This window comes from Haliotis asinina, chromosome 1 (genome assembly GCF_037392515.1).
Source record: "Haliotis asinina isolate JCU_RB_2024 chromosome 1, JCU_Hal_asi_v2, whole genome shotgun sequence".
Taxonomy (NCBI): domain Eukaryota; kingdom Metazoa; phylum Mollusca; class Gastropoda; order Lepetellida; family Haliotidae; genus Haliotis; species Haliotis asinina.
This window is the reverse complement of record NC_090280.1, coordinates 70,386,048-70,407,051: the sequence shown is the minus strand read 5'-3', so window position 1 is coordinate 70,407,051 and position 21,004 is coordinate 70,386,048. Positions and strand designations below refer to the sequence as shown.

General features: G+C 41.2%; 1 protein-coding gene across 5 annotated transcripts in view; it reads left to right on the top strand.

The window, feature by feature from the left end:
• The window catches only part of LOC137296382 (uncharacterized), a 148,151-nt gene that overhangs the window by 53,829 nt on the left and 73,318 nt on the right, over nucleotides 1-21,004 (top strand). For 4 of the 5 annotated variants that reach the window (XM_067828169.1, XM_067828196.1, XM_067828180.1 and 1 more), the window contains 3 exons: nucleotides 9,358-9,915; nucleotides 11,464-12,675; nucleotides 13,451-13,606. In XM_067828169.1, coding sequence (XP_067684270.1) covers nucleotides 9,358-9,915; nucleotides 11,464-12,675; nucleotides 13,451-13,606 — 1,926 coding nt within the window. The remainder of the gene's footprint in view (nucleotides 1-9,357; nucleotides 9,916-11,463; nucleotides 12,676-13,450; nucleotides 13,607-21,004) is intronic. The other variant, XM_067828201.1, reaches the window with a different exon arrangement.

Below are 21,004 nucleotides of genomic sequence, written 5' to 3'. Positions count from 1 at the left end.
AGACGGGAGGGGGGTATGTTTTCCAGCCCAATGCCGGCTGAAGAAAGAAATGGTTTAATTCTATGTCCCAGAGGTGGAGCAACAGATTTTTTATTGTATAAATCCTCGTAAAGGGGATTGAAAACACAGTTATAGGCAGGGTTAGATTCATTAGGGTATAATTTAGTAACGTACTGTAAAGCAAACTTAATACGGCGCTGCTCTAGAGATGGTTCATCAGCCTCAACGTAGAGACTGTCAATAGGTGAAGTTATGAAGGACCCAAGACAAAGTCTTAGACCTTGGTGATGGACAGAATCTAATAGTTTCAGGTTGCTTTTGCAGGCTCCACCATATACGATTGAGCCATAATCAAGTTTTGAGCGGATGAGTGACCTATATAAGTGAAGGAGGGTAGTCTGATCCCCTCCCCACTTTGAATTAGAAACAACATTTACTAAATCGAGTGCCTTCAAACATTTGGTTTTTAGGGATTTAATATGGGGCAAAAAGGTCAAATGTGAATCGAAAATAAGTCCCAAGAACTTCGCCTCCTTTACAACTTTGATAGGGGTGCCACTTAGAAATAGTTCTGGGTCTTTATGAGGTTTATATTTACGGCAGAAATGTATACAATTGGTTTTTGATTTAGAAAATTTGAAGCCATTTTTAAGACAACATTTATCTATTTTGTTCAAACACAGCTGCAGTTGCCGTTCAATAGTATGCATATTTTTACCACGACAAGAAATATTAAAATCATCCACAAATAATGATCCATCAATTGAATCGTTTAAAACTTTTGATAAACTATTTATCTTTATACTAAAAAGTGTGACTGACAAAGTACTGCCTTGTGGAACACCCTGATCCTGACTGTAATGATCAGACAGGGTAGAACCCACTCGGACTTGAAATTGTCTGTTATTTAAAAAATTGCCTATGAATTCAGGCAAACGACCTCGCAAACCAAAATCATGTAAATCTCTCAAAATGCCATATTTCCAGGTTGTGTCATATGCCTTCTCGAGATCAAAAAAGATAGACACAGCGTGTTGTTTATTAATCAGTGCGTTTTTCACAAATGATTCTAAACGCACTAAGTGATCGTCAGTACTTCTGTTTTTACGGAAACCACATTGTATATCTGTTATGAGGTTATTTGTTTCCAAGTACCAAACAAGTCGATTATTTATCATGCGCTCCATGGTCTTACAAACACAGCTAGTTAATGAAATCGGACGATAATTGGATGGATCGGCATGATCACGTCCAGGTTTAGGTATTGGTACTACTATGGCATCACGCCATGAAGAAGGAAATTTCCCGGAAGTCCAAATATCATCAAAAATTGATAAGAGCGTCTCTAAACAGGATTCTGGTAAATGTTTCAGGAGTTGATAATGGATGTTATCAGCTCCTGTAGCAGTGTCATGAGCTTGATCAAGAGCAGTATGGAGTTCATGAATAGAAAAAGTTTCGTTATAATCTTCTCAATTATTTGAGTTGAAATTAATAGTTTTCTCTTCTTGTTGTTTTTGATACTGCTGGAATTTAGGTAAATAATTAGAAGAGGAAGAGTGTTTAGCGAGGATTTCGCCCAGTTTATTTGCGATGTCTGATTTATCAGTAAGTAACTGATCTCCATGTTTACGATGATGGACACTAGATTTAGTACCTTTGCCTTTAATTTTTTGGACCATGTTCCATACCTTGGACATGGGTGTCCGAGAATTTATTTTAGATACATAATTTTGCCAAGATTGGCGTTTGTTCTGTTTAAAAGTACGCCGTGCTTTAGCATTTAAAATTTTAAATTTATTTAAATTATGCACCATTGGATGGCGACGGAAATATCGTTCAGCCTTTTTCCTTGCCTTCCTAGCTTGCTTGCAGTTGTCATCGAACCATGGTTTGCGTATATGAGGAACAGCAGAGGACTTAGGGATACATTCATCAGCTATTATATTTAATTCTTCAGAGAAACATTTTATGGGATCAGGACTGTCCATGAAAATTGCAGGTTTTAATTTGGTAAGACACAGAGTTTGAAATTCCATCGTGATGACGGGGGAACATCAGATGGTGACACAGGTTTCAGAATTGTAGGAAAGTGGTCACTTCCACAGAGGTCATCGTGAACTGACTATGTGAATTCACTCAACAAAGTTGAATCTGCAAGAGACAGATCTAGGGATGAATAAGTACCTGTACCAGGATGCAAGTATGTTACTAAATCAACATTAAAGATGCACAGGTCATTGTCAGCTATGAAATCCTCAATCATTCTGCCTTTCTGATTTATACTTGAACTTCCCCATAAAGGATTATGTCCATTGGAATCGCCCATGATGATAAAGGGCTTTGGAAGCTGGTCACACAAGTTTTGAAGATCAGGCTTCTGAATATTGGAAGATGGGGGAAGGTACAAGGAACAGAGTGTGAAGGTAATGTGTAGTGTGAGACGGACTGCTACAGCTTGCAAGTTAGTGTTAAGAGGAACAGGACTGTGAATGACGTCCCGTCGCACAAGGACAGATGCGCCACCGGTAGCTTTATCGCCCGGTGGTGAAAAAGAATGAAAAGGACTATAACGTCTTATATCACACTTATCTGTATGTTTAAGGTATGTCTCTTGTAAACAAACTGCTGATGGATGTTGATCTTGTGCTAATAACTGGAGTTCATGGAAATTATGCCGAAGACCTCTGCAGTTCCACTGAATGATATGATTTGAGCTACTCATGGCTATTCAATTGGAGATCGAGATCGAGATGGAGTTCCACTCACCAGGTTAGGCAATGTAGGAGTGGTTTCCATCTGAAGAAGTTCAAAGGTGTTATGAACCTCAGTAGGTTTGATGGACGGTGGAACCTCCAAGTGTTGGAGGGACCTGTGTTTCTTCTTTGATTGTTTTTTAATTTTTCCTGTATGCACAGTGCACAGAACTGTATCATCGTCCTTTTGAAAATTGGATGACGAAACTTTTGACTGATGGACTTCTGTCTGGGAGGCTGATGTTGATGTTTGTGAATCACTGTGATTTAGACGATCAGAGTCCTCAAGGGTAAGATGTCCTTTAACACATGAAATGTCGGTTTGACATGATACTGAAACTTTAGTTGAAGTTGGGGTCGAGACTGCGGCTGAATATGTTCTGGTTGAACAGGGAGACTGTGATGACACTAGTTTTTTGGCTTCATTATAGGACACATTGTTAGTGCAGTTGTATTTAAGAATTTGGGCTGCATGTACGAAACAGGGACATGATTTTGAGGAAGCAAGATGGTCACCACTGCAGTTAGCACACTTCAGAGACTCATTCGTGCACACTGAACTCTCATGAGCTCCACTGCAACGAGAACATGTAACATTTAGATGACAGTTCTTGGCTCCATGACCGAACTTTTGGCAGTTATAACATCTGAGTGGGTTTGGGACATATACGTCCACACCGATATTGAAGTATCCAGCTTTAACACATGTAGGGAGTTTGGAAAGAGAAAACACGTAAAAAGATAAGTGTGGGTCTTAATGATAGAATCATTTTGTTTTCTAGTGAAACGTTTCACAGCCGTGACCCCTTGATGTTTCATTTCAGTGACAATCTCGTCTTCACTCATGTCGGAGAGACAACGAGCGCGATCACGGACGATTCCACGACAGGAATTCAGTGTTTTGTGTACAGTAACCACCACTGGAACATTGGCAAATTGTTTGATGGATAAAAGGTTCACAGATTGCTGCTTTCCAGAACATTCAACAAGCAATGATCCAGAACGGAGGCGAGTAACATTGTTAACCTCACCACAACATCCATTAATAGCCTTAGAAATGGCGAATGGGTTCAACTTTATTGGTGTATGGTCTGCAGCTTCAATTACAATAAATCGAGCCCATGAATCTACAGTAGAGCCATGATCATCATCTGAGGAACTTGCATCTGAGTGACGTCTCTTGGAACCAGCGAGTTTTTGAGACATAGTGAAAAGGATTGATTCGGCACCCCTGCTCCCCACCCGCCATGGAGCGTCAACAAGGACGGTGTCAATAAGCACCGGGTATCCAAGGTGCTGACACCAGGGATACAGGGGTGTTATACTCCGGAGAATATGACTTGAATAGCTGTATTTTGTCAACCAATTTGATGCCAGACTGGTCCGGACCTTGACAAGAAATTGAAGACATACATTATTCAGAGGTCAACATCACCAGATTGGCCCATGAGCCACCGCCTTCTGGCATAAGACTCTAGGCAGTATAATATAAACTATAATTTATGCAATAGATGTCAGAAGTGCCAATACCCAATAACAAATACAATGTGCAAAAATAGTCACCATGCACAGGGCTTGGCGTGACCAGCCGATTGATAGAACCGGGCCCGTTCTACCACCCGTCTAGGTGAAATCAGGGCCACAGTGGTGTGTTAGGCAATAGGAACACGGTTCCAGGCCCCTATTGCCCTCAACCACCAGGATCCCCTCCTCCACTGACACAGGGCCGCAACCCACGGCTAACAGGTTGGTGGACCAAATATACTCCCGGGTCCACAACGGGGGTGTAGGCGAGCTCTTGGCGTTACCCAGCACCCACCACGAGGAGGTGGCTCGCCACGGGTGCCTCCACAGAAGTCATTGTGGACTGACCATTCAAATTCATAAAAAACGAAACGTTTACTTCAGATTTATTGCGGATCTACCCCTTGATTTCCTTGAGGGTGACAAGCTATGTGTTCTATTTCGGATGTTTTCACACACATCCACGTCCTCTAAGAATCCGAACTTATTAAAACGTTTGATGGTTTCATTTGGACCTTTGGAGGTTCTGCTGCTTTGACGTTTATGTAAGTCATTTCTGGTTTTGATTGTATTTTTGGTAAGATCTTTCCCATTATTTTGTGATTGACGTGTAGGTATGGGCTCTGATGATGAGGACGATGATTGTCCTTGAGAAGATGACCGTTATTGAAATGGAGTAAGTGTTTTTGGAAGTGATTTAGCGATCTGAGTCGACTGGTTGGGTGTGTATATTTCAGGTTTCTCTCTATCCACCCATGTCAGATCAGTTTGGCACACAATTGAAGAAGTGCATACAGTTGCTTTGTGACTGACGGCGAAGGGTATTCTGATAACTGAGGCATATGAAGCGGTCTGTTATGTTGGGGAAAGAAAAAGTTTCTTGGCATCAGCTAAACTAATATTTTGCGTGAATTTCATTTTATTAATCTCCATTTGTTGAGTCCAGATAGGACATTGTTTAGAGAGAGATGAATGTGTCCCAGAGCGGTTTGCACATTTATAACGTTGTTATTGCAATCCTCAGTAACATGAGTTTTCTCACTGAGTTAGTACAGGTAGTGACATTGTGTCCATACTTTTGACATTTGAAACATCTCAGTAGATTGGGAATATAGCCATCAACACTGAGATTGCAATATCCTGCTCTAACTGAGTTTTAGAATGGTTTGTGAAGAAAAGTGGAAAAGATGAGTATTAGTAGGTTTTATTTCAGAGTTTATTTGTCAAAAGTCACTCCTTGCTCTTTCATTTCTGACACGATATCAAGTTGAGACATATGAGGAAACAGTCGATCTTTATCTCTGACGATCCCTTTGCTCGTGTTCAGAGTACTGTTGGGGGAAATTGAGACATTAACACCAATGAACAACTCAGTCGACATCAGGTTGGTGGAGTGTTGATTTCAACTAGAGAGCCTGAACGTAATCATCGGACATTTCTAACCTCACCCGCAATACCATGTATACCATTTGATACTGCAAAAGGGTTTAATTTAATAGGTGATTTGTCAAGAGTTTCCATAACGAGAAATCGTGGCCAGTATTCGATTGAACTGGAGTGTCGATGTTTATCATCATCATCATAGTCAAGGTGACGTTTGTTTCTTTTATGTGGGGTTATGTAAGGCATGGGTAACGTAGTATGGTTCATCATCTGAGCTCTCCACCCACCACGTAGTATTACAAGAACAATGCTAAGAACAAGTGGGCGTCCGACTTGCAGCATCAAGGATACTCAGATGATGTACTCCAGCGGAAGAATTATAAATAAGTAATCCACCAGATTGGCCCATGAGCCACCGCCTTCTGGGCATAAGACTCTAGGCAAAGTTTAGATACATATTATCATATTTCAAAATTCAAATCATTGCACTCTAACAGTAGGTCCAAGTCCGAAAATCAAACAATTCCAAATCAGATTTGTGCATTGACATATACAGTCCATGCACAGGGTTTTTCATGACCAGCCGATTGGTTGAACTGGGCCCATTCAACAACCCGACTAGGTCAAGTAAGGGTCGAATGGGTGTGTTGAGCAAGGGGAACGTGGTTACAGGCTCCCAGTGCCCTCAACCCCCACACTCCCGTCCTCCACCGACACAGGGCTGCAACCCACGGCAAACGTGTTCGTGGACCAAATATGCCCCCGGGTAAACACGGGGGTGTTGGTGAGTTCTTAGTGTTACAAAGCACCCACCACAAGGAGATGGCTTACCATGTGTGCCCCTTATGAGCTGGAGGGGAGAAACTATGATTAGAACTATACTGCCGTAGGTCAGTGTATCAGTGGCTTTGAGATATGTCTCTTGTAAACATAAAACTATGGCTTCAAACCTTGAACTAAAAGCTGTAAATCGTTAAAATTATTCTGCAGACCTCTACAGTTCCACTGGATTATATTTTGAGAATGCATGGAGGTTCAATAGGAGATCTGGATGATTTCAGTACCAATACACTAAAGTATCAATCATTTAGAATGAGCTATGACGTCGTTCTGACGATTTCAGTGTTTTTTGTGAGGAAGATTGACTTGGAGAACAAGGTGTCACATCAGAAATGCACATAGGTTTCTCTACAGACTTCCATGTCAAGTCATTGTGACATTCAGTGGACTTGACAGATGGTTGCAGTACTTCTGTGTATGTGGATTTACCCCTCAAGGAGGCATTGCTAGGAGTCGAAGCAGAAGCAGCCAGTTTCTTGGCTTCTGAAAAACGTATATTCTTCTCCATTTTGAAACGCCAAGCCAAGTTGGACATTCTTTTGAGTAGGCCATGTGCGAGCCAGAACAATTCACACATTTTGGTTCAGATGAGTGTGAAGTAGAATCATGATCGTCGCCACCACAGTGATAACAAACAGCACGATTTTTACAGGTCTTCTGTCCATGCCCAAACCTCCGGCAGTTGAAGCACATGAGAGGATTAGGAACATATAGATTTTCAGTTTTCAATCCAATACTTTCATTCCCCCTCTAGCGTCTCGTACAGCCACACGGCGTCTCCTCATGGATCTCAGAACGTTTGTGAACACTGCCCGATGAAGGCATTGTTCAACAAAGAGAAGTTGAAGAGCTTGCAACGTCTCTGCTGGATTGACCTGTTAATGAACACGTCGACCCAGCTCGTTCCAGATGTGTTTGATCGGATTGAGGTCGGGGCTACGCGATGGCCAATCCAGGACTTGAACACCTCCATTTCTTAGAAACTTCTGCGTAAGAACTGCTGTGGGACCTAGTGTTGTTTAGCTGGAACGTTAGTCTGGGGTCGTGTCTCTGCATAAACAAAAGCAGAACAGGTTGCAAAATACTAGATGGCAGTTAAGCTCACTTAAACAACAAGAAGAGGTTAATGTCCATGTGTGAACAAAGATGCCCAAACCATGGCGCTTTCATCACCCAATTGGTCTTGAGTGTGATATTCACCTCGTCTTTTGTACACATGGTCCATGACGTTGGCAAATCTCAAGTTGAATCCGGACTCATCACTGAAGACAATCAAATTCCGCTGTTTTTGAGTAAATCTTATGTGTCCAATTCAATTTCACTGTGCCTATTCAGTTTAGGCAAACATGCACCACTTGACCTCATGATATTGTGCATTCACAGTTTTTCATGTTTCTAGCTACAAAGCCAAGGAATGCACGTGACATTACAATTTCATGAAATTAAAGGATTCACAATGCGTACGTTTACTAGAGATACTGTTTGAAGAAATCTAATGAACAGAAACAAAAACGTCATAAATTTGCCAGTGTCAGTTTTTCATTTTTGCTCAGTATATATGTTACATAACTATTATTCTTTGAGAGGGTCATACAACGTCACACAAAGAACAGTTACGCTTTAACTGTTTTTAATCGTGGAATATATGAAAGGTTTTATTGTGAAATATCACTCCTCTTGCTATTGCTATTCCTCTTGCTAACTCTATGTTTGCCTGTTTCAGCTTGAGTCTCTGGATGCTGTGGAAGTTTAGATTAGTAACAGAGATTGTTCGTGACTGTACCATCAAAGGGGGTCGAAGTATTTTAAATTATTGTCCTCCTTAGAGGAACGTACGTCCCAAAACTTTTGAAGTAAATTTAAACTTACCAGAAAAATCCTGGCATTTGCTACATTTGCCATCCTCAGCAGGGATGGTGTAAATCCAACTGGGGTCCATGCAGGTATCAAAGGTACTGTAATTCCCCATGGTCCCTAGTATGGTGATCTACCTTCTGTTTTATTTCAAACTGTGACATTCTAGTTGTTTTACTGTCCTTCATAGACAGTATTTTTTATAATATACATATGATCCTTTTTATCGTTAACTGTTCTCGTCACGATATGGCTGAGACATTGTCAGTGTGACGTTACGGTGTACTGATTCATGTTTAATGCATTGTTCTCAGATTGAAGGTGTAGTAACACTGAACTTGCAATGCCAGTTACTTTTTTTGTTTTTTATCAGAGTAAAATATGTTACAGTTACCAAGATAATACTAAGAATTTCACTTTCAAGGCATATACAGCAAATATGTGGTGTCTTTGTGTAAGTTGTTTTATCTAGCCTCATGTAAGAATGTAGAGTTTTGATTGGTCCACGTGACTTTGATAAAATACCATGTAACATCCGTCACGATCCGCGAGCGGGAGTATAAAAGTCGTGTACTCCTGCTACGAAAGTCATATCACGCGGCTACGCCTTGGTGACAACGCGAAGGGAGAAAAGCGTGCATCGACAAGCCTTTAGTAACGTGCGCTGTTTTGTTTTGATTTAGTGAAAACATTCATCTAGATAAATGCGTTATCACATCGTGTCTCGGGAAATACGGGTTTTTTCAGTCCCTCGTAAGGTTGTATTACTCGGGACTGATAAAACCCCATATTTCCCTCGACACAATGTGATACCTTATAATATAAGAATAATCTGTGTTATTTAGTATAAATGTATGGATGTTATACAACGTTTCACATTATTTTGTTTCTGGTGCGACGTCGAATCTCATCCTCTCTCTCCAAGTTTTACAATATGATTTTTATGTGATACAGAAAACCAAATGTCTTTGCAGTAAATATGTGCGTACATTTTTTTCAGGTTGTCCTTATCAGACTGATGTCGTTTTCCTCTTGGATGGATCTGAAAGTGTTTCAGAGTCAGCATTTCTTCAACAGAAAGCTTTTGTGGTGGTAAATACTGCAACATTGCAAATGACTGCTCCATCTTTCAGACATCTTCATGTTGGAGTTGAAGTATTCAGTTCAGATGTAAGCGTCATAACCGAACTGGACAAACCAGCAGATCCTGACACTTTTAGTAACTTTGTCCTGGCTGCTACTCAACCACGTGATGGCACTCGCACCAACATGGCTCTTAAGACATTGAGATATATGTTCTCCCAACAATCACGACGAAATACCTTGTTAAAAGCTGTGTTGATCACTGATGGATACTCCAAAAATATAGCTAAAACAATAGAGGAAGCCCGCATGGCTAGGAATATTGGTGTTGATTTCATATTTGTTGGCATCGGCAGCTCGATCAAATTTGAGGAAGTGGCAGCTCTAGTAGACGACAAAAGTAAAGTGTTTCTCCTTAACACATTTGATGAACTTGCCAGTGTCAGTGATGAAGTTAGGAACGCTATATGTTCAGGTAAGCTTGACTTTATCCCTATATCTCAGTGGTTGGTTTGTTGTGTAATGTCGCACCCATCACTTGCAGGTATATGATGGCAGCAGGAAACATTGATGGCCGTCTGGCACATCTGCAAGGGTGTTCAGTCCTCAGCTTATATAAGCAAAGCAACCAAAACAATATTAGATTATGAATAAATTACACTCTTCAAAAAAAAAAAGAAGCGTAAAATGCCCAAGATCGGTACATCCGAGTAACCCACCTACGTGACACCATCGTACCTCCTTGGACACAACACAAGAACAGTTTGGAGCCTGAAGAGTGTCCGATCAGACAATCAGGAACCGTCTCCAAGAAGGAGGAATATGTGCCAAATGTTCAAAAGTTGCTCCCTCCTTGACCCGACTACATCGACGTCTATGAGTGAGATGGTGTAACACAGTGCCGCCATGGAACATGGCAAACTGGAGGCGCATATGGTTTAGTTATATCGATAAATCTTGTTATCTCCTCAGGCACAAATTGGAACTTGTGCTTGTCCAAGGCAATCTGATGGCCAGTCGATACATCGACCAGATTCTGCTTCTGTACATCCTTCACCTTGTTGACCATCAATGGCAGGACAACGCCTGGCCTCACATAGCTTGCACCACCGTGGACTATCTAGCCAATTACAAGATCAATACCTCCCCTGGCCCTCCAGGTCTCCCGATCTAAACCCAAATGAACATCTTTGGAATCAAATCGATAGACGATTACGTCTATGAGTCCACCACAGAATTTTCAACAGTTGTTTAACAGATTCCACCCAACGACTGATTCGAACTGTATCCAGGAGGTGTCAGGCAGTGGTAGCAGCTGGAGGTGGTCATACGAGGCACTGACTTCAACACCACTTGGTGGACGGCAGTAATGGCTGTGATGACTGTTATTCTCATGAAATATGGACCAGACAGCAATGCATTGCCCCACAAAATTTCATTCATATATATCTTTGTTTTTTGGGGCTTTGGGGCTTTGGGGCTTTGCGTTTCTTCTCTTTTTAAGAGTGTGTATTCACTTAGAAAACAACAAGTGGAAATATTACTGCCTTGTTGTTTTATGGAAATGTTGTTGAGATACGTACATTATCGACTGGCACCAACGGCAGTAAAGCTGCACGCCGCACAAACCCTTGTGATGTCTACGTACTGGTGAGGATGAAAGTGATGAACTTAAAAGTATGACAAGAATATTATATACCCAAATTGATTAGCTGGTGTTCACTTACATTAATCACTGTGCATCAATGTCACTCAATGCATGTCAAACCAAACTAAGTGAGTTCCTATCAACTTCAGTTATGTAAGCGAACACAGGGTGAGTTCATGTCTTCTATCTTGTTAGGTTGTTCAGAATGAAGTGTACCGCAGAAGTTAATCCCTTAAAACTACATGCACCATCAGTCCCTCTAACATCAAGGGAGTTTTGTTGTAATAAAAGATGCCTACTTCTCTCTCTCCTTCTCTCTCTCTCTCTCTCGCTCTGTCTCTCTCACTGACAATACAAGTGGTATCTTTATTTCAGGAACGCCAGTATCATGGCACACCAAGACAGAGAACAGTACAATGAGCACTTTGAAGACTAGTTCAGTCTTTGTGACAAACGCTATTGCTTCAACTTCGTTTGTACCAACATTCACGAGAATGGATTCAGTCACAGCTTCTTCCATTTCAAGCTTCCTTCAAACCATGGTGACGCAACCCAAATTGACAGGAACGTCAAATGTCATCAGCAACACAATGTCACATTCTTCGTCTGATCATTCAACTGATCGTTCCACTGCTGCCTCACCAACCACTAAAACGTCTACCTCTCATGCAACCAATACTGCAACGAGTTCATCTTCCAGGTTTACAACAATCATCCCCAGTGCAACCAGAGATCCAGCAATGCAAACTGAATCAGAATCAACAACCTCAACGCCATCTATATCTTCAATATCATCAATATTAATTTCATCACCATCAACAACAACTTTAACACCATCAACAACAACTTCAAAACCATCAACCGCTAGTACTTCCCTTCCAACAACTCTTATGACCTCGACAACGACAAGACAATTAGTGCAGCAAGATCATTTTACACTCATCCCTCTTGGTTTGCTAGCAGGTTTAGGTGGGAGTGAGACGCTATTGGACATATTAAGAGGTTCTAATCATGATATACCGCGCGATAACTCATTTGGAATTAAAATTCCATTACCCCTATTTATTGCTAAAACACCATCACAGATGAGTACACCTTTAGCATTAAATGGAACACTGTCTCCTTTCTATTCACATAGTAAGACCACGTATCCAGTTGTAACTACATCTTTTATCAGCAAAACGCCCATAGGAAAACCTTTCATGACACTGAAACAATCCCATGATGTCACGTCTCCGGCTACACCTATTACTTCCAAGATCACAACTACAAACTTATCTTCAACCCCACAGATAACTGGTATGAACGACACCAGTTCATCCATAAGAAAAGTAAGTGCAAAAGCCAAATTTACAAAATTCACAACTGGAAACCCAGCTTCATATGTTACCAGTACAGCACCTTCTAAGAATAATTCCTTGGAACCGACTGCAGAGATGTCCAGTTCGGCTCATGCAATAGCACCTGCCCCTACTACCAGCCAGTCATTTTTCACAACAGATTCATCATCTGCCGTGATGGAAAAGCAAATAAGTAATGAAAGAAGAAGCGGCCAAATATCTTTTGACACCACACACATATATACACGTAAGTGTTTGGTTTTTTTTAATTAAAATTCATTTGTAATATTTCTTATTGAAAACAGATCGGTATACTCGTTGAAGAGGTGACTAACGTGATCGAGTGGTCAGCCTCACTGCAGGAATTATTTGATACCAGTCATCGTATTTCAGCTATACAGACTAATGTTCATACTGATTACACAATGTCATTTAGAAATATTTAGTTACATTTGGGATTACACTTTCTTAGTAAAGTACAAATTCTAGCACTTTTCTGAATTGAGTCCCATCCTAGATTCGAACCCACACCCTCAGAGTCAGACACCTAATCACCAGCAGACAAAATCAGCTGCCTAACCCGCTTAGCTACCGCAACTTCCATGAAAATGAAAGTTGGACAACCGGTAGTCAAGACTGCATACTTTGTGCACCCCTCTGATAAGTCTTAACTGGCACAGCTCCCATGGCCAAAAGGCTATGGTTACACAATGTCACAGTTTGGGGATTACACTTCCTGAGTAAAGTACAAATATCACATATGTTACTTTCGACCACTTTCTAAATGGCATTATGTAAACATAGCCTTGACCTATAAGTCTTTTATCCCTGATCATGTAAAGTTAGCCGGCCCATCCACTGTATTGAAATTCTAATCCAATCAGCTGTAGAACCACTTCCTCATTTTTGTGTACTTTCCCTATTAACCCATATCCTGTTTGTTACTTGCTTGATTGTAGTGTTGGAACCTACTGGAATGGTTCCCATTCTCTGAAAGAAGTTTAATGTCAACTATGTTGTAGATCCCGAGTGCCTACGAGTGTCTCCGGATCCAGAGGATCCCACACAATACCTTGAGAAAGTTGGAACCCTAACTCACCGGCGAAGGTGTGCCAGAGGAGTTGCATTTGATCCAGTCACTTGTACATGTGCTTTAAAGTTCATAGTCGGATTTACACGTGAGTATGACAGTTTCTGTGTTAGTGTAAAAGCTAAAAGTATGCATATGACAGACATAAAATTGCAATCCACCCTGATGAAGTGACCAGCTGATTACCACTTTGAAACCCAGGACTCTTTCACATATTCCCTTTTCAACACTTTTGTTTATTTGAAATAGATTATCTTATAGATAACGGTCACAGCAGGGCACCTAATCACCATCATAGTCAGTAATCTATCCTGAGAAACTGTAATCAAATATCTCGCCTATGCCACATCTGACTGATTTCTTAGAAGCTCCTGAAACCTTAAACAGAATATGTTTGGAGACCATTTTCCTGATTTTAGGTCTCAATTAACACCAAGTCAAAGTAAAAACTTCACAATTCATACTTCTAAACAAAAAAAAAGAAATGTTGTTGTAGAAAGTTTTGGGTATTGTAATATTAATCACCATGTATTGAGTCAAAAAAAAATGGGATGCTTGAAGTAAGTGACAATGGCAATGGGGTACAGACGTCGGACTTCATGAATTACAGACTCGACGGCAACAAATCGCACCACCCCTTATCACTCTAAGTCCGTTTGACAACATGTGACCTCACAGGTGGAGGGACGTCAAATGGTGTTACGTCATCTCCATAAACGTATCTCACGGATACATGAACGAGAACTGGGCTTCTTTGGGGTCGACTGTTTTCGTGTTCGACGACCATATCGCGGAATCAGAAAGCACTGCCTTGTCAAACCCACCAAGAACTTTCATGAAAATATGAAGGCTCCCCAACACTGCAGCCTTCTGCATTACCCAGATTCTCAGAAGGGCTTTGCTCCCATTGGAGAACTTGGGAACTCTCCTAATCTGTGCCAAGAGTTCAGGAGGTATCAAACCAAGTTCACCGAGAACAATGGCGAGATTGTAACAGTGTATTTGGGATGTAAGCGAGACATTTCAAATGCGAGGTCCGCATATTTATCAAGCTCTTCCTGAATCTTGACAATCATGTTGCTGTCACTGTCAAAAGGGACATAAAATTCAATAACATAAATAATTTCATAGGCTTTATCAAAAAGGACAAGATCAAGTTTGTTGGCTGGAATTCGTCTCAGGCTGTATCTTGGCCTATTCCTATTATATAAAAGCATCAATTTCCATGTTCAGGGTCATACCATGGATGGACAGTGGGGTCAAAGCCACAGGCATGGCGGAGACGGCAGTAAACACAGCAGGCCATCTTTTAAGATATGCTGTTTGTATGAATAAAAGGGCATCCGCTGACAAGGTGTTGGACAGTCTCTGTGAGTTCATTGTACGTTTTATGTAAACATTTTGGTTCGTAATCACATTGTGAGTGGAAAGTGACTGGTCTTGAGCAGCAAAATGGAGGCTCTTAGTTTCACATTTCAGACCAGCCGACTTCATCCAGGTAAAAGAGTCTGTTGGGTTGCTATACATGTTCCACACACTGCATGTACACAGGATGCAATGGCTTCGCAGACAGCTTCTGCACAAAGGACCAACTCGGGACAAATTTGGCGAAGGACTTCACTCTCATTGCTGTACCATCTAGTACAGATCGTGTCCAACAACTTTTGCACGCTTCAAATAGCTGTGAAATTCCTTGCTTTCATCGTGAATCGTGACGTGCACCACTAGAGGATCATCTGATAAATAAATATGTGCAAAAGTACACAATAAAATCTTGTGATGAAGAGCCTACCCGATCTCTTGAATTGATTGGCATATTAAGAGAGAGAAACGAGGGCAGTGTGCTCTGTTATCAGACACGGTCCTTCTGGTCAGGTGGTCAAGACTCTTAGTGTCTTGTTTTGTTCAATTAACTACTCCAAAGGATTAGAACATGACTGGCACAGCAAAAGTTTTGGTGGCTTTGACCTTGTTCCAAGCATTTATCTCTGAACTCCAGATTTTCTTTAGCTGCATGTTAAGCCGGTCATTGAGATATCTGAAGAACCAATAACTGGGCTTTCTTCATATTCGACATCAGGTTTTATCTTGGAAAGGCACAGGTTCTAGTCTATATTGGTGACCTTTCCTGAATTTTCATGGTCAAGTGTAACAAAGTATAAGGCATCAACAAAAAGGTTTGCTAGGAAATTTTATTCAGTCATGTTACAATCACCGAATCCACATGGTCCAGTCAGGCACTGTCCCTTCACTGAGTCCACCACAGAGATCTGGTCACCATGGACCAGCAGAGGCAGGCAGAGGCAGCAAGAGGCAGGTAGTGGTCCCCCCCAACCACCCATCCAGGCACATCCAGGCACATCCAGGCACATCCAGTCTTGGGTAGACTACCACTGCTAATCCCGTTCAGTCCACCCGTCCAGGCACGAGTGGCGCAGTAGTTAATCGCTCCCAGTCAGTGGTAATCGCACCTTCCATTTCAACAGGTATCCAACTTTAACTCGGAAGTAGCATGGGCATGTTTTTCTCCTCCTAATTCTTTTGGCAAGCCAGAGTTTGATAATTTTTGAATAGACAGTAACCGACACCATTATCAGTGCAAGTGATAATGCTACCATGACAAAAAACATAAATAGTTCCCAGTCCCCATTTCCTCAACTATACCGATCGACGCTAATTGTTCAATAAAGTGACCCATTAGAATTGTATACAGATGACGTAGTTTCTTTGGTAATCTAACCCTTGTAAGATCAAACGTCCCTCTGTGTAGGAGTTCGAGCAAAAGCATGTGCATTAGATTCAACGTATTGACCATGTTGTCCTCAAAAGTATAACTGTTCTCATGTTGATGATAGGGCAGTAGAGGCAAATAGTCATGTGATATGGAGCAGCACTTTCTGAGCTTCATCACATCCAACGGAGGATGCAGCATTAGGACATTAGGTTATGTGACGTCCCCTTCACAAACTACTGTGAAAGCTAATCTATTACATGACCCACTGCCCAGTAGCCAGATATTCGGCCAAAGGTAGAATAGCCTGGGGCATCACTTCTGTTCTACAGAACATTCTTTTACTTTTTGTTCATTTTTCATAAAGAGAGCTATGCTATACATAAGCGACTAAAATTCATGGGGTATGACTCTGACAGTAACCAGGGACTTTGAATCTGACAGTACACTCATGTTTTTCTGTGTCTTTCAGTCGCATGTACGCTTAGTACTTACTGCTATTAATCAAGCCTCCAAATCTTCAGTGCTGTAAATTTCACTGACCAGGATAGGGACATGTAAGCTATGGGCTGGCTATATCTCACTATGACCATCTGAACCTAAGACAGGGAGAGAGACAGCTAAGTCTATCTAATTGTCATAAAGTACTCTATTACATTAAAGGGCCCTGTAGAAATCCCATAACTCGTTTTCAGGATCAGTCACTAACGTGAACGTTTGGGGTAGATTATGCTTTACATCTCGTAATATAGTTAGTAACTGCATGGGGGTTCTCCTAGCCACTCCGACACAATGCAACAAATAACATAACACATATTGGATGGCAAAGCTGTGCACCACCGCGTTTGTTGCGTGAAAAGGACGCAGATGTCTACAAGTGTGTACAAGCTTACTCAGACACTGACGACCATCTGCATGGTAGAGCGTCGATAAGTCTCTCTAAAATGGTGACAAGCTTCTCAAAAAAGGTGACAAACCTCTTACAAAATGGCGACAAGCCTCAAGATTGGCATCAAGCCACTTTGGCGCTAGGCAAGGGCGATGGTGACAAGGCTCTGCAACAGCAACCACCGCGAGACTCAAAGAACGGGGAAACTAAAGGCCAAGTGACTGCGACACTTACAAACGTTTTTCCACAGAATCTTTTATATAACCGCCTTTAGTGCTCTCGCTCTTCCATCTACCGTACCTCTTGAACATCCTGTCTGGAATACCACTGTTAACAGCTGCTGCCACCTGCATGCAAACTGTGCAAACTGTACTGCCTCATATTGGAAACGAACGGAGAAAACGTTTCAACAAACAACTCTCTCAAACGAGGATAAGCCATAGGTCTATTGGCACTTGGAAATATTCCAATACAAGTATTCTTGTGAACCTTCACGGAAGTGCGTTAACGCCAGATACTTCTCCAACCACATGACTGGACACATTTTAGAACCTGTCTTGCTGATCAATAACTATGCACCATCTCTATACATATCAGTCTTTGATTTCTCAATGAAAACCATTATGTATGATCAAAATCATAATCAGAATATCAGTGCGTCTCAAACTCAGCAATTCTGCTGATCTCAGGAACCCTGCATAGACAAGCAGACACATTGACACAGTCTGGACATTTTTCAAGCACTCTGTATCCGAATAAAAATGAACCAAACGTATAATAGATCTATAGATATAGGCTCTTTTTTACAGACGTCCATATTTTATCGAACATGTCTAAAAGTGTGACCAGACACACTATTATATTATCATCACTTGGCAATTTTTGGCAAGAGTTTTACCAATTTTATTTGCAATTTTACCTTTATCTGTAATTAAATTCTCACCATCTTTAAGATGGTGAACAGCCGATTTTGAGCATTTAGCTTTTATTCTCTGAATCATATTCCACACTTTGGAAATAGGCGTCCATGAATTAATTTTGGAAATATAGTTCCTCCAGGATTTCCGTTTGATTTGCTTGAAGGTACGACGTGCCTTTGCATTTAGTATTTTATATTCATTTAAGCTCTGGACAGTTGGGTGATGACGAAAATATTTCTCTGCCTTTTTCCTTGCTTTCCTAGCATTTTTGCAGTCTGCATTAAATCATGACTTCTGTACATGTGGAGGACCTTGGTATACACTTATCAGCAATTATATTTAAGGCGTAAGAAAACATCTGAATAGGATCAGTAATATCCAAGAAACATTTGGGTCTTAGTCTAGATGTGCTTAAGGTTTGAAATAAGGACCAATCTGCTCTTGAAAAATTCCATTGTGTATGAGATGGAGAATCAGATCCTGATAGTATCGTTGGAAAGTGATCACTTCCACAAAGTCATTGTTGACTGACCATTCAAATTCATTAAGTACATTAGGGTCTGCAAGAGACAAATCCAGAGAGGAATAGGTGCCGGTTGCAGGATGCAGGTAAGTACTCGAACCATCCTTGTATATACACAAATCATTATTGGAGATAAAATGTTCCAGTATATAATCTGTTCAGATTCTCTGTTTTTTAATTGAAATCACTTAATTGTATAATCATCTTGCTACTGGCCAGTATGACATCATCTTTTGTTGGTTACCGAGCCACATAGGCATTTCTGGTAGCACGATCTTGCTGTCACGGCAGCACTCAACAAATCTGTGACACAACTTCTTATTCCATACTCTGATTACAAAGCTAGCATTAGAACCTACACTCGTGATCTGAAGCAGAAAAAAGAGGGACACCCAAGTAGGTATAAATAAATTAGTAGGTATAATAAAACCCTATATTGGTTACACCTTCTTGGGCTGTCAGTCCAGATTTGAAGTCCTAATCCTGCATATGCTTCTTCTGCCAGACGTAGGAGATGTTCAGCAAATAACTGCATGCTTTCACCAAGTAACATAAAGGAATGTTGAGGATCAGTTATTTCTGCAAACCGCCTGGCTAATTCCTCTTTTAACTGCTCTGATGTTGCCTGCTTGTGGTCGTTCATAAATTAGCATAAAATCACGGCCGGCCTCTGTGCTTGTCTGATATGCTAACATCTTTTTCTATTTGAACCGACTATTTGTCTATGCCTTTTATCCATTCCTTATACCTTTTTGGGTCCCCATCAAAATTCCTAATGATCAAGGATATTCCCTGCGTCCCTATGTTTCATGATAAATTACCTAAATATCCCGAAATTTGATTTGTCAAAACTTGCAGGAACTCGCCCATCTCTTGAGTAGCCACCATGAATATTGGAGAGGTACTAACAAAACCCTTGTCTACTTACTCGTGTTTCTCAGTGGGCCAGTCTCCACGTAGCAGCACAGTGTTTCTTCCTCAGCAGCCCCTTATTTCAGTGGGGATCCGGATCACTGCAACAGTTGAAGAACCCTAATAATCGCCTATGCTTGTAAAAGTATAAGGCAACAACAAAAAGCTTTGCAAGGGACGAATGAAGAGTTCTATTCAATCATGTTCCTATCACTGAGTCCACAAGGGAAGTCTGGTCTTGCACAGTCCCATTACTGTGTCCACGGGAGAGGTCTGGTAAGCATGGGCCAGCAGAGGCAGGCAGAGGCAGGGAGAGGTCCCCCTCAGCTAGCTGTAGTGCACCTGGTGACAGTTGGTTGGGGTCTACTTTCGAGACTGGGGTCTGGATATTAGTATTATTAATGGTAGTTTTCCCCTTTCAAAAACACCAAACCAAAAATGACACAAACTGTCTCCCTCCACACAAGCTGACAGCCGTCTGGGTGTGAGCTGGCCTATTAACTAGACTACTCCAAATGTCTAAATGGAAATCAAGTGATACTGTCTGGCTGGCTGACACCCTCGCGCGTCAGCTGAGAGCTGGTGACAACCAATGAGAGAAATGATTTATATAAGGTATTGACCCTGCAATATGCCTACGATACGTGAATTAAGAATAAGGGTGAGGGAGCCTGGTTTGCAGGGGTACTCTCGTATGAGGAAGTCTGAATTACTAACTTTATTAGGGATAAAATATCAAAAACCTGCTACTATGAAAGATTTAAGAAGGCAAGCGCGCGCGCGTGGTATGATAGGCTATTATCATATCTTTCAGTGGTCAAAAGTAGAAAAACAGAACCCAGACTTCGCTGTAAATATATATGGGCATGAGGGTAACGCCTTAATAATACATAGGATAAGTCCTTTATTATAAGGAGGGTCATCAAACAAGTAATCTATTTCTAGTGCAGGAGGGTGAAAAATATCATTATACAACTATACAGCATTTCAGTCAGTCTGTGTACTGTTTGTCAAAACACAGGGGGAAGAAACACTTTTGTGAAAGGTGCCTTCACAGCTTTTCTAGAGCTGATCTGCTTGATTCACACAGGGATGATTGTCAAAGTGTAGGGGTGACAGCCATACGGGTAGATATGCCGACAGAAAATAACAATATCTTGAAGTTTATAAACCACAAAAATCAGATGCTAGTACCATACATTATCTGTGCCGACTTCAAAGCTATTATTAAACCAATCGATACGGTGGCTCCATCCCCTGATAAAAGTTACTCTCAGAAAAATCAAGAACACAGGTGTGTGGGTTTGGATATGTGGTCGTTTGTTGTAATGTCCAAACTAACCCTCCTGTTATTTATAGAACCCCAGACGTGGCTGAGAAATTTCTAAATTGTTTACAACATCTGAAGGGAGAGATCAAGAGATCTCAACATAACACCAATGGGTACGACCCTAGCAGATCGTATGGCTCACAGCAAAAGCACACATTGTCATGATGTAAACCTCTGATTC